Raw genomic sequence first — 12,878 nt, forward strand, 5'->3', positions numbered from 1 at the left:
TAATTGGCGCATTAGCCTCAGTAGAGGGCTGCTTTGAAGAGGCAGCTCCAACCTTCAGCATAGTGGAGCAGTTAACTCACTCCCTTGTGGTCCTCACGTGTCCATTTGCTTAGCAGCCCATTCTGCTAGTTAGTAAAGAGGGGAACACTAATCCCGCCCTCCTGTGCAGCCCTGGGAAGTTGGAATCAGTTATTGTACTGTAATTGCATCAAAGCATGTGGAAATCTACAAAGTGAAAGTGATGTCCAGCTGTATTGACTGACCAGTGTATGTATTGTTTTCTGGAAGAATACAGACTGTGAATACTGGGACTGAAGGGAGGGAGGTCTGGTTTCAGGGAAACCACTGGTCCTGAAGCATCTGAAGAAAGAGTTGGAGGAGGGGAAAAAGAGAATGAAGTCACAATTGAGCACAGGCGCCAGTGTTTTCTATTGCATTTTATATTATAATGCAAAGCACTGTGAACAGTTGAATCCAGCTTATAAATCACTTTTGCCTGAGCATTTGGAATCCACCAGATTAATGAGAGGAGTTCTAAGCATTGACCAAGGCAGGCGGTTAACCGTAGGCAGACCTGAGTGTTGACTGGAAACCTTGATGGTTCAGGGGTTGTGAAAAATGGCAGGGACTGGGCAGTGACAGCCTACAGAGGGCAGCTCTTTGTGGAGAGAGGATTCCAGAACATGACAGAATGGCACGTACAGAATCCAAGGTTACCCTTAAAACAAGAGGAGGGGTACTCCTTCTTACTGGCTTTGCTTTTTTTCCTTAAGAAAATGCTGAATGAAATCTGACCATCCACTGCTTAGAAGAAAGTAGATCTGAAATCTAGAGGAACTGTCTTGGTCGCAGCGCTGGGGTGTGTTTCTCCTACAAGTGCTGGCACACTCGATCACTCAGGGATTGTTTTGTGCCTTGTTGCTTGCACAGTTATTTTAAGGTTCCCTTGCTTCATCAGGCTGTGGGCTCTGCACTCGGCCCTTTGTTTCTGTGTCCTTCACAGCTGTTACCTGTCCATCCGGGTCCTCCTTGAATGCTGTACGTGACATCTTTTCATCCTCTTACCACAAAGAATGAAACAGCCCAACAATCATACTACAGGAGGGAACAGAGCCAGAGGGAATGTGGGGGTGCACACAGAGGGTCCAGCAAACAGGGCTGGTAGATGCGGAGCCCCAGCCCACATCTTCAGGACCAGCATGTCCTCCCTGGCTCTGAGTCAACTTTAGACAAATGGGAACCATCTTAACTTCTGAATGGATTTGGACTCTCAGGAAGTAATCTTTCAGTAGAAAAGTGCCAGAACGTAGTGCTTTTGTGTTCTCTTCTCTAATAGTTTTGTGACGAATGGCAAAACTCAGTTTCCCTCGCTCTTAGAATAGGAAGCGTGTTCCACATAGTGTGTCTGAGAACCCACCTTCTGGATGCAACCCAGGTTGCCCTCATCTATAGGCCAGATTCCCCCTTTCTGCATACTCCAAACCTAAACTGAGGCTAATGCCTCACTGTGGGGTGGTGGGAGGCTCTGCTCATGAGACCTCTCCTGGCATGCCTGCAGCAGAGTGCTGCAGTGAAGGAGGCATGTGTGCAGCGTAGAAGCTTCCAGCTCACTCACTCTACCTTGGGGACAGGCAGCCGTGGGGTATCAAGACAGGGCTCCCTACAGTTAACAGTAGCAGTGGTCGGGACACATGGGGCTGGCTTACCTTTCCTCCCAAGCTGTGCTCTGGCTCCCTGGGTGATCCAGTTCTGACACTGGAGCCCAGGCTGCCTCTCAGAGGGCTCCTCAGAGCCTCACTGAAAGTGAAGGACACCTGTCCGGCCACCCTGGCTAACTAAAAGGCTGTGTGGGACTCGTGCCTGGCTTGGCGCTTGGCTGGTGGACTCAATGTGTAGCTCTACTTAGGAATGTTAAATGGCAGAACTTAGGAACTCTGCAGGTTAACATGGCCTGTAGAACTTCTGGGAATGGTAGACGTGTGGCTGGTGTTCAGTAATTGTTGAAAAGAGGCAGAGGCTTTATTACGCAAATCTTGCAGCTGGATCTGTATTTTGCAAAAGTACTTCATTTAATGCCTCATAGTTAGCACCATTTTGGATCTATGGAAAACAGATTATGGCTGTTTGCTTCAGAAATGTGTGCATGGCTTGGGGCTAACTTCAGAATCCCATGCTATAGAATTAGGTTGTGGAGACAGGCGAATGCTGAGCTTCCAGTGAGTGGCGGCCCTCAGGTCCCACCTGTGGGGTGCTGTTGCTGCCCTTGGCACTTGATGCACCTTTAGTCTTCCTGTGGGGACTATGCAGCACTGACCCAGGTGATTCTCTGGCGGGGGAGGAGGGGTGGAGGGTGATGATGGTCAAGCTGCAGATTAATCTCAAACAAAAGCCAAAGTGTGAAATAACATCACTTACCTTTTAAATTTCAATAAGTTCCGTTAAAAAGATGTGCCCTGCACTATGCAACCTATTTTAGAATAGTCCTGACCATGTTTTTTTTTTTTTTGGTCCCGTTGTGGGGCCTGAACTCTGGGCCTGGGCGCTGTCCCTCAGCTCTTCATCTTAAGGCTAGCGCTCTACCACTTGAGCCACAGCGTCACTTCCGGCTTTTTTCTTTTTGCTTATGTGGTGCTGAGGAATTGAACCAGGGCCTCAGGCATGCAAGGCAAGTGCTCTACCATTGAGCCACCTTCCCAGCCCCACCATGTTTTATTTTTGTCTTGACTACTTGCTGTATTATCCAAATTACCATGGAAGTAGCCAGAGTAGATTTGTTGTATGTTCTAGGATTGAGCTGTGTATGATTGTGTGTGCACCTGTGCACCATGCATGCTGGTGTTAGTACTGGGTCTTGAGCTCAGGATCTGAGCAGTTCTCCTAGCTTTTCACTCCAGGCTAGGACTCTACTAGAATCTACTTGAATCATAACTCCACTTATGGCTTTTTGATGGTTAATTGTAAGTCAGAGTCTCAAAGGCTTTCCTGACCAGGCTGTCTTCAAACCTCAATCTTTAGATCTCAGACTCCTGAGTGGCTAGGCTTACAAGTGTGAGCCACCAGCTCTTAGCTTCATTCTCTTAATGTAAAGTTCCTGAGTATGACTTCAACTGTGTATTTGTATTTGATCTTGGTAATGTTCACCTTTGTATGTGTGTGGTGCTAAGCCATAAAGAATAATATAGTTCACTATACAGTCTTCCTTTCATTGTACATTTTCTGAGAGAAAAAGAGGGATCTTAGTGGCAGAAATGTGTTTTTTTTTAAACTGATAACTGATCTATGAACAGAATGGACAGTATGGATCTACTTAATTGTAACTCTTGTGTTTTTCTCTTGTATCCACTAGGCTTCATGAGGAAATAATTGACTTTTATAACTTCATGTCCCCATGTCCCGAAGAAGCAGCCATGAGAAGGGAGGTGGTGAAACGGATCGAAACTGTGGTTAAAGACCTCTGGCCAACGGCGGATGTGGGTACCGTCTGTATGCACAGCTCACACATGTCCATGGAAATGCCTTGTGATTGTCTGTGTCAGTCAGACACACTGTCTTTTTTTCTGGCTCTCGCGTTAGAGGTGCACTTTCCCTATTCCATGTTCCTGCCGAACGGTCAGCCCTGTGTGTTCGGCCCTGTGTCTCACGTGCTGATGCTGGGCCATGGGCCTCAGGGCCTTGTATTTGAGTGGTGTGAGAATTCTTGTTTTAAATTCACCTTCAGATCAAACATTTTATCCTCATTCCTACCTCCTCTGCTTGTCACCACACCAGGAAGTGTACAATGTGGTGTGATCGCTTCATGAAAATTGGGAGAGTTTCCTTGCCCTGCACTTTCATGTGCACGAATACATGTTTATTGAGATGAGGTGCATGAACATTTTGTTGTGCACAGCATCAGGAGCCGTGCCCTCTGACCAGGCTGCTGACTACCTGGAGTTCCTGGTCTCGCCAGTCCACCTTCCTACCAGTGACCTCCTGGGACGCTGGATAAGTGATGGTAGCCGTGGGCCCTGGCTGCAGGGCCCTGTACTTTCAGCACCTCCACTCACAACATGAATGCACTTTTGCCTTTACACTTCAGTGCCTAGGACAAAGTTTTGCCCTAATCGCTTAGCTAGGGGCTGCAGACATTGCTGAAATATCAGAGACAGGCTCTGAGAATTGCTGATGTTTGAGTTGATATAGGTGAGGATGTTAGTTTTATCAGTTAATTTTGAAGTTAAACATTTTTCTTTGTGTTTAATGTACTGTAAGGATGGAAGACATTTTTTACTTGGCTGTAGACTTACCTGTCCCCTTCAAACTTCCAAAGTGACTTGACCTGTTACCCAGGGATTTATTAGGTGTAGAGGAAGTATGCCTGCTGGATCTGTGGGACATGTTTAAAGACAGTCTTGCTTTCTTTCAGGTGCAGATATTTGGCAGCTTTAGTACAGGTCTCTATCTTCCAACGAGGTAAGTATCAGATATCGCTGTGTGAGCTAGTGCTTGTGCATACTGAGGTGGGCGGTTCTGTGAGCTCATTAAGGGCTAAAAGCATGTTTCTTGTAACCGGATATGAGGCTGGAAATGCCAGCTGAGGAGAAAGATTGGGTGGCACAGAGGGAATTGGCAGTACATGAAATGTGATGTGGTCTTATGGCAGGGTATTGGTGGCCTGGCAATTTTTCCTCTTTAACAGTTTGCTGAAGAGCAAAAATGCTGGGCGCTAGAAACAGCAAGATGAATGAGAAGACTTAGACTGGCTCCACTGTTGTAACAGAACAGACTTGAGTAAATTATAAACAATAGAAGCTGATTTGGCTCTCAGTTCTGGAGGGCCAGGTCTGGTTCGGCCTTGCTATGTCATAACCTGGTAGAGGACATCATATAGAGAGGAAAAAAGGGGGCCTCTTCACAAGTAGCCCCATCCTGGGTGGCGGCCCCTGTGCCCTGACTAGTCACCTCTTAAAGGCCTTCCTTCTCAGCACTGTTGTATTGTCAGCCTTGTTTCAGGTTAGCTTTGAAGAACAGATCATAGTGGACCTGGTAGTGAGTACAGCGGAAGATGCTCTGATTTATACACATTTTGGAGCAAGTGACTATCGAAGTTTTGTTTTTGTTTTTGTTATTTTTTGGGTCTGGTCATGGGGCCTGAACTCTGGGCCTGGGCGCTGTCCCTCAGCTCTTCAGCTCAAGGCTAGCGCTCTACCACTTGAGCCACAGCGCCACTTCCAGCTTTTTTCTTTTTGCTTATTTGGTGCTGAGGAATCGAACCCAGGGCCTCATGCATGCAAGGCAAGCGCTCTACCGCTGAGCCACCTTCCCAGCCCCCTATCGAAGTTTTGATGAGGATTCAATTATATTTAAACAGTATTTTGTGAGGATTTTTGCATGGTCACAAATGGCAAATTCACTTTTAATCATGAAGGATTTTTGATTATAAATGTGCACTGTTTCATCAGAAGCTGCTGTTAACCCACTGCTAGTTAGCATTTGGAGGTGGAAGTGGAGATGACTAGAATTTGGGGACTAGAGGGAGCTGCTCAGGGACCTGGGCCAGCAGGCATGGGTCAGGCAGACAGCACAGGTGTTGCATGTCTGGAACATGGGCCATTGCTTGGTTTGGACAGCAGCATTTCCATAATAGCTGGCCGGCCGCATCTTGTGGCCTTCCTGCTTTCTGCCTCTCTCATGATAACAGCTCACCTCCCTGAGGGCAGGCAGCTTTGGTGGGCTGGGTGGTATCTGTGGGAGTCAGGGAAGTGAGCAGCGGCTGATGTGCATCTTCCTTCTGTCCAGTGACATAGACCTGGTGGTCTTTGGAAAGTGGGAGCGTCCTCCACTGCAGCTCCTGGAGCAGGCCCTGCGGAAGCACAATGTGGCTGAGCCGTGCTCCATCAAAGTCCTTGACAAAGCCACCGTGAGTGTCCACCCGGGCCTTGGGCACGTAGGGGGCCCTGCACCCTGCACAGCTGCTTTGTTGAGCACAACTGCTTGACAGCAGCTACTCCTTGGCATAGCACATGTTCATGATTACTAGCTGAGAAGTGTTCAGTGACCACGCGGTGGATATCTGTAAGATCTTCAGACTACTTCTGCCCCCAAACCCACAGTGTGTGGTCTATGCAGGAGGAAGGAATAAAGGAGAAGAGTGAAGAGGGGAGCAGCTGGCCTGCACTTAGTGCTGCCTGTCCTGGGACATACAGCTCAGGTTATCATGTGAGAAAAGATGATTGTTTGCCAAGTTCTAATCAGGAAAAGAAGCCAGGTGCCAGTGGTTCACATCTGTAGTCCTAGCCACTCAGGAAGCTGAAGAGCACAGTTTGAAGCCAGCCTGGGCAGGAAAGTTTGTGAGTCTCTTATCTCCCAATAACCAGCAAAAAAGCTGAAAGTGGCACTGTGGCTCAAAGTGGTAGATTGCCAGCCTTGAGAAAAGAAACTCAGGAACAGTGCCTAGATCCTGAGTTCAAGTCCCAGGACAGGTAAAGAAAAAGGAAAAAAAAAAACGTACTGCTTTTCTTCCTGCTCAGAGACTGTATCTGCAAGCGAAAAAGGACTCAGGGAAAGCTGGAGAGAACCTGAATAATTCAACTGCTTCTGATATGCACTTGTTTAGGTTTAGAGAAATTAGTGATTTCAGATTGGTGCAGACTGAACACGTAATTTCATGTGCTTGGGAGGCGGAGATAGGAAGATGATGGTTTGAGGCCAGCTTAGGTAAAAAGTAAGTGAAACCACATCTCATATCATGGAAAGGTAGAGCAGTAGTGATTCATGTCTAAAACCCCTATTTTGCAGGAGGCATAGGTGGAATGATGTAGTCCAAGGTCAGCCCTGAGTTGACATGCAAGATCCTACCTGAAAAACAAAGTAGACGGGAATGGAAGCATACGTAGTTCAAGTGGTAAAGCACTTGCTAGGTAGGCATGAGCCTAGGAGCCCTGTCTTCTGCTCCCCCAGAGGTTAGATTGATGCAGCTCAGGACTTGCACGTTGCTTCCCTCCTAGGGGACAGCCACCAGCTCAGCAGCGCCTGGTCTGTCATCTCAGCTTCCGGCTGGTGCGAGTTGAAGGGATTGAGCTCGCCCACTGGAGAGCCAGGGAGTCGGGCGCACTCTCTCCTCTTTCCAGTGCCTGCTTTCCGCTGGGTGCTTTTGGTGGAGATGGGAGGGTGTTCACGCGAAGCCCGTGCTCTGAGGAGCAGCGGTCCCCCCCCTGTGGCCGCACAGAGCGCTTGCACTACTCTCTGCTCTGGCAGCACCCAGGCGCTGTCTCCCTCCAGGTCAGCTCCAGGGGAGCCTGTGTGCTCATCTGACCTCTGCTCTGGAGGAGCGTTGTCCACCTTCTGAGGTGCTGAAGGTCGTACACACCTAGCGCTCCCGGCCATTCTCAATGGCAGACTCTGTTGTCTTTCACATTTTATAGGTGAGGAAACTGAGGCATGCAGAGCGAGGTAATTAGCCCAAGGTGGGATAAACAGCCAGAGCCTATGCCTGGTGAGACTGTGGCCTCCACAGGGGCCCGTCGGCTCTGAGCCATGTCCCTGTCCATTTTCCCACACCGGGGAGGGGCCTAGCTGTCCCTGGCCCTCTGGCTTCCTCTTTTTTGGCCATCATGTTTGTGCAGTTGAAGAAGATGAAGCCCTCTGAAAAGCAAAGCAGGTGGGAATTTCTGTCTGTTTTACTATTTCAAGGTAAAGGATCTAAAGTGGGGCTCATTTTCCTGAATTCCAGAACATTCTGGAGGACAGATGGTACCTGAGTAGTGTTGCAGTAACTGCTTAGTCCCTGTGACCTTGCTGGTATAGCACACTGGGCGGAGTTGCTTCCCCGCAGGTGTTCCCGGGCCAGTCCAGCTGCCGACCCTGTGCTCACTGCCTGTCCTCTCAGTCATCCTGGGCTCAGGAACTCAGGGCTAGAGCTCTCTCTGAGAGAGATGAGGGGGAGTAGGTAGGAAAGGAGAGAGAGAGAGAGAGAGAGAGAGACAGACAGACAGACAGACAGACAGACAGTCAGACAGACAAACAATATGAATATGGTGTTTCTTCCAAACCCTCACCAACAGAAAGAGGACTCATCAGCAGGCAAAGGTGGTGTGGCTTCTCAGGACACACAGGGGTCGGGCCTTGCCACCTGTTTCCTTGCCCTCTGCTTTGGACCACTTTGGCTGCCCCTCTTTCCTCCAGCAGGGGTGGGGGGCTTGAATACACCAGACCCCACTAGTCTGACTCCTGACAAAATGCCTTCTCATGAAAATCCAGGCTTCATGATCTCTCAGTCCTCTTTCGAAAATGAGAAAGAAAACAATCTCTGTGCAATGTTGGAGACCTTGTCAGGACTGATGGTTTTCTGAATTGAATCTTTCTAGGTACCGATAATAAAGCTCACAGATCAGGAGACTGAAGTTAAAGTGGACATCAGTTTTAACATGGAGACTGGTGTCCGGGCAGCAGAGTTCATCAAGAATTACATGAAGGTACTGCTGTAGGCTCGGGAACGACAGGGACTTGAGATTATGCTGCATGCATTTACTTCTGTTAGAATTGTTAAAAACTTCAGCTTAAGAGGAGTCACTAATGATACTGACTGTATGCTGAGACCATTTATCCTATAATACTGTTTCTAAAGATTCTTTGGAATCCATAGCTGTCTTTCTGATTTGTTTAGTCATTTCCTGAAGTTGAGTCTTAATGTCCTTCCCCCTTATCACAGTGATGCCCAGCTCTGGGTAGCACACTGCAGGTCTAGTCGAGGGCCTGGGAAGCTGCAGGAGTCACCATGTAGTTTAGCTTGGTTTGGGGCTCTCAGTAAAGGTAGGCTCAGCAAGTGTGAGGTAGGCTTAGCTCTTCAGCACCAAGCAGGTTTAGTTTCGGGAGATTGCAGGCACACCCAACTCCATGACCTGGGTCCTGTCTCCCACCCCCTCAAGGATCTTGTGCCCTTGATTTCCCCCTTCCTTCTGCATCAGCCTCTTCCCTGAGGAGTGCTTCTGACCTCTCCTGGTCATGTCCAGTTGCTCTGCCTTTCAGTGCCCCTCACAGGGTGAGTGCCCTGCTTGTTGCCCCCAAGCATCTGTGCTTGGAGCCTCGTGGCTGCTGGAAGGGTACGTCACCTGGGTTCTCAACTGACATTCGGGAAACGGATGCCTTGGTCTCCCAGAGCCTGAAAGTGGGCAAGAGGATTGCTGTCTTAATGTTCTTCACAAATGTTTTAACTAATCAGTAAATCATTTTCTTTTGAAATTTGCAGAAGTACTCATTGCTGCCTTACTTGATTTTAGTATTGAAACAGTTCCTCCTGCAGAGGGACCTGAATGAGGTCTTTACAGGCGGAATCAGCTCGTACAGCCTCATTTTAATGGCTATCAGCTTCCTACAGGTATGTGCGTGTTCTAATGTTCGGGTTGAAGTATGCAAGGTGCTATCTTCCTGATGCTCTTCCCTCTACAGCCTTGCTGTCCTCCCCTCCTGGATTCTCTGGGTGGACAGAGCTGGACTCCTCATCTTTCATGCAACCAACCTGCATGTGCTGCTTTTGCTTTGTCCTATGACTTGGGCTGGTGGCTGACTTACTGTCTGATGTAGCACTCACCTGGGAGTTACATGATGTCTGTCAATGCTCAGAGATGGTCTTTTTACATTGGGAGAGTTTCCATTTCTTTATGGACAATAAAAAGTTATTTGTCGGCTACTTATCTGTGACTTACATTGAAAAAAAAGTTTTAGAAAAAGTTGGGTGTCTCATTTGTGTATAATTTAAACCTTGTGAGATTGATGGAACATCGATTTTTTTCCTTAAGTCATCTATGATCTGTGCTTCGTTGATATTCGGGAAAATCATGGTAGCAGATCTACCTAAGTATGGAATACTACAGGGTTCAATACATAGCTGTACCTGTTCTTTTTAAAACATATAAAATAAGCCAGGTGCCGGTGGCTCACACCTGTAATCCTAGCTACTCAGGAGGCTGAGATCTGAGGATCGTTGTTCAAAGCCAGCCTGGGCAGGAAAGTCTGTGAGACTCGTATCTCCAATAAACCACTAGAAAACTGGAAGTGGTGCTGTGGCTCAAGTGGTAGAGTGCTCGCCTTGAGCTGAAGAGCACAGGGATAGCGCCCAAGCCCAGAGTTCAAGCCCTATGAATGACCAAAAAAACCAAAAACCAAAACAAAACAAAAAACCATATAAAATAGTGGCTGAGTTAATTAAAACATGGAATGATTGTTTCTATTTTCTAGAACAGGTTCCCCATTCTTTACAAAACCTTGTCCATCTATTTTAGCGACACAACTGTATTCCTCTCTCTCATCAGTTTTGTATGTGGGCTTGTGTAGGGAGGCTTCTATGTCCAGACCTAGTCAGTCTCCCAGCACATGGCAGTTGTGGACAGAGCTGTAGCCTGCATGGGTGGGCATGTACCATCCTCACACAGGTTTTTCTTTTTTTTTTTTTGTCGGTCATGGGGCTTGAACTCTGGGCTTGGGCGCTGTCCTTGTGCTCTTCAGCTCAAGGCGAACACTCTACCACTTGAGCCACAGCACCACTTCTGGTTTTCTAGCGGTTTATTGGAGATAAGAGTCTCATGAACTTTCCTGCCTGGGCTGGCTTTGAACCGCAATCCTCAGATCTCAGCCTCCTGAGTAGCTAGGATTACAGGAGTGACCCACCGGCACCCAGCTTATACAATTTCTTTCTTTATTTTTTTTGGGGGGGGTGTCTGGTCGTGGGGCCTGAACTCTGGGTCTGGGCACTGTCCCTCAGCTCTTCAGCTCAAGGCTAGCACTCTACCACTTGAGCCACAGTACCACTTCTTTCTGGCTTTTTTGTTTTTGCTTAAGGTGCTGAGGAATCGAACCCAGGGCCTCATGCATGACAAGTGCTCTACCACTGAGCCACCTTTCCAGCCCTCACACAGGTTTTTCATACATAGAAACTAAAAGTAGCCTTCTGTTCTTCATTGTCTGGTTTGGGGTATTTTAGTAGCACATTGGCAACTACAACCATGACATACTCACGCTGTGAATGTACCATTTGTGTCCTGTGTCAGTGATTTTTAAGGTCCTTGCAGCTGGCCTAGGAGCCCACGGAGGCCACACTGAGCCCGGGCGGGATTAGCACCTCCCTCCCACATCCCCATGCTTTGTCTCTGCTCAGGGCAGGACTAATTGTGGCACCCATGCTCATTTTATGGCTGAGTGAAGGAGATGGCCAGGCTCTGCCCTTGGCTGACTTTCAGATGCTTGATTATGACTAAACAGTAAGGAAGGCAATAAAGGTGAGACAAAACTAAGAACACTCAGCTTGTATGTACTGTGGAAATGAGCAAATCCTCAAAAGCCCAAACCTCCCGAGCTCTCGAAGTAACTTCCAGCTCCTTGGGGCATTGTGTGTTCACAGGTGTCCAGTCAGGACTTGGGCATCTGTCAGGAATCTGCCAGGATTCCGCGTTGACACAGTCCAATAGAAAGGCGACGCACCCCGCATTCCTGAGGTCCGGGTCTATAGCAAGTGAGATTGACAGAGGCTGCTCTTTGAATTCACTTTAAGAGCAAGAACTGCATGTGGGCAGCAGCATGTGGGCTTCTGAGGATTATGTGAGAAGAATCACACTATCAGTGACACAGGACTTGTTCAGGAACTGCCGCTCAGGGTCAGCATGAGGCCATTACTTGCTCGATGAAAGGGTAGCACTGATGAGCAGGATATGAGTTTGTTACAAATGTTGTCAGGCAATGCTAATTACCTCTAGGCACAGATAAGGGGATCGCTTCACTGTTGAAGTGATTGGTAGTGCTATTCAGTGTAATGTTGCCCCCTACTGGTTACATTTCAGAACGGTGCTCTTCAGGTGGCTGCGTAAAATTACATCCAACCATCCAGATGACTAAATTATGCTGAGTGTAGTCAGCAAGTGTGCCAGCATTTGGCAGCTTTTGGCGAATTAGATGTATGTGTGTAGGCCTCCCTGTATGGACTGCCAGTTGAAGCGATGAAGTGTAAGACTGCCATCTAGACATAGGCTTTCTTTGGAGCACTTTGTTCCACAGAGGCCCTGTGCAGCTGCTCAGGTCTCTCTGTGCTGGAGTCTGCTGGATATATGTCATTTTCTTTAGACTATGACTTGAGTCCATATGAATTGTGACTGCATTGCTTTTACAGTTGCATCCAAGAATTGATGCCCGGAGAGCTGATGAGAACCTTGGAATGCTTCTTGTAGAATTTTTTGAACTCTACGGAAGAAATTTTAATTACTTGAAGACTGGTATTAGAATAAAAGAAGGAGGTGCCTATATCGCCAAAGAAGAGATCATGAAAGCCATGACCAGTGGGTACAGACCGTCGATGCTGTGCATTGAGGACCCCTTGCTGCCAGGTGAGGCTCCGAGCTCCCCTGGCAGGGATGGAGGCCTCTCAGCCCCCTCTTCTGACAGGAGAGCACCCAGCATCACCCTCAGAATGCCTCATTCTTCTAACGAGATGGCTCTCTTTACAAGTGTTCATGTTCTATAACCAACCAGGATTAAGACTAAAAGACCCAGCATTTTCAGATTACAGAGGTGTTCGATACTCATTGTAAACTTGTCCCTCCCAGGAAGAAGTTATGAAGATAGAAAGCAAAGTGTTTTAGAATCTTCTTTTGGGGTATTTTTTCATTTTTTCCTATGGGGATATTGATATTTGTTACTGTCATCTTTTATTTAAACAATGTCTACAACACAGATTACCAGCTTGCTTTTTGACTTAACAGTCCATCCTAGCCCCTTCCTTGGGTAGATGGGCAGGTTCCATTCCGGGATAAGGATAACCAAATGGAAGAGTCCAAGGCAGGGCTCCTGGCTTCATCCACTGGTGCTGACATGTAAGTCAGTGCTTATACATCCAGACCCTTGGCAAGAGTCCT

The 12,878-nt window shown here is 47.8% G+C and overlaps 1 protein-coding gene across 2 annotated transcripts in view; it reads left to right on the forward strand.

Annotated features, from left to right (window-relative positions):
* The window catches only part of Tent4a (terminal nucleotidyltransferase 4A), a 38,684-nt gene that overhangs the window by 15,891 nt on the left and 9,915 nt on the right, over positions 1 to 12,878 (forward strand). For both annotated transcript variants that reach the window (XM_070042160.1, XM_070042161.1), the window contains exons 2-7: positions 3,347 to 3,470; positions 4,406 to 4,452; positions 5,779 to 5,899; positions 8,346 to 8,453; positions 9,227 to 9,355; positions 12,137 to 12,350. In XM_070042160.1, the coding sequence (XP_069898261.1) occupies positions 3,347 to 3,470; positions 4,406 to 4,452; positions 5,779 to 5,899; positions 8,346 to 8,453; positions 9,227 to 9,355; positions 12,137 to 12,350 (743 nt within the window). The remainder of the gene's footprint in view (positions 1 to 3,346; positions 3,471 to 4,405; positions 4,453 to 5,778; positions 5,900 to 8,345; positions 8,454 to 9,226; positions 9,356 to 12,136; positions 12,351 to 12,878) is intronic.

The sequence above is a fragment of the Dipodomys merriami genome, unplaced genomic scaffold (genome assembly GCF_024711535.1).
Source record: "Dipodomys merriami isolate MVZ:Mamm:240054 unplaced genomic scaffold, mDipMer1.0.p SCAF_32, whole genome shotgun sequence".
Classification (NCBI taxonomy): domain Eukaryota; kingdom Metazoa; phylum Chordata; class Mammalia; order Rodentia; family Heteromyidae; genus Dipodomys; species Dipodomys merriami.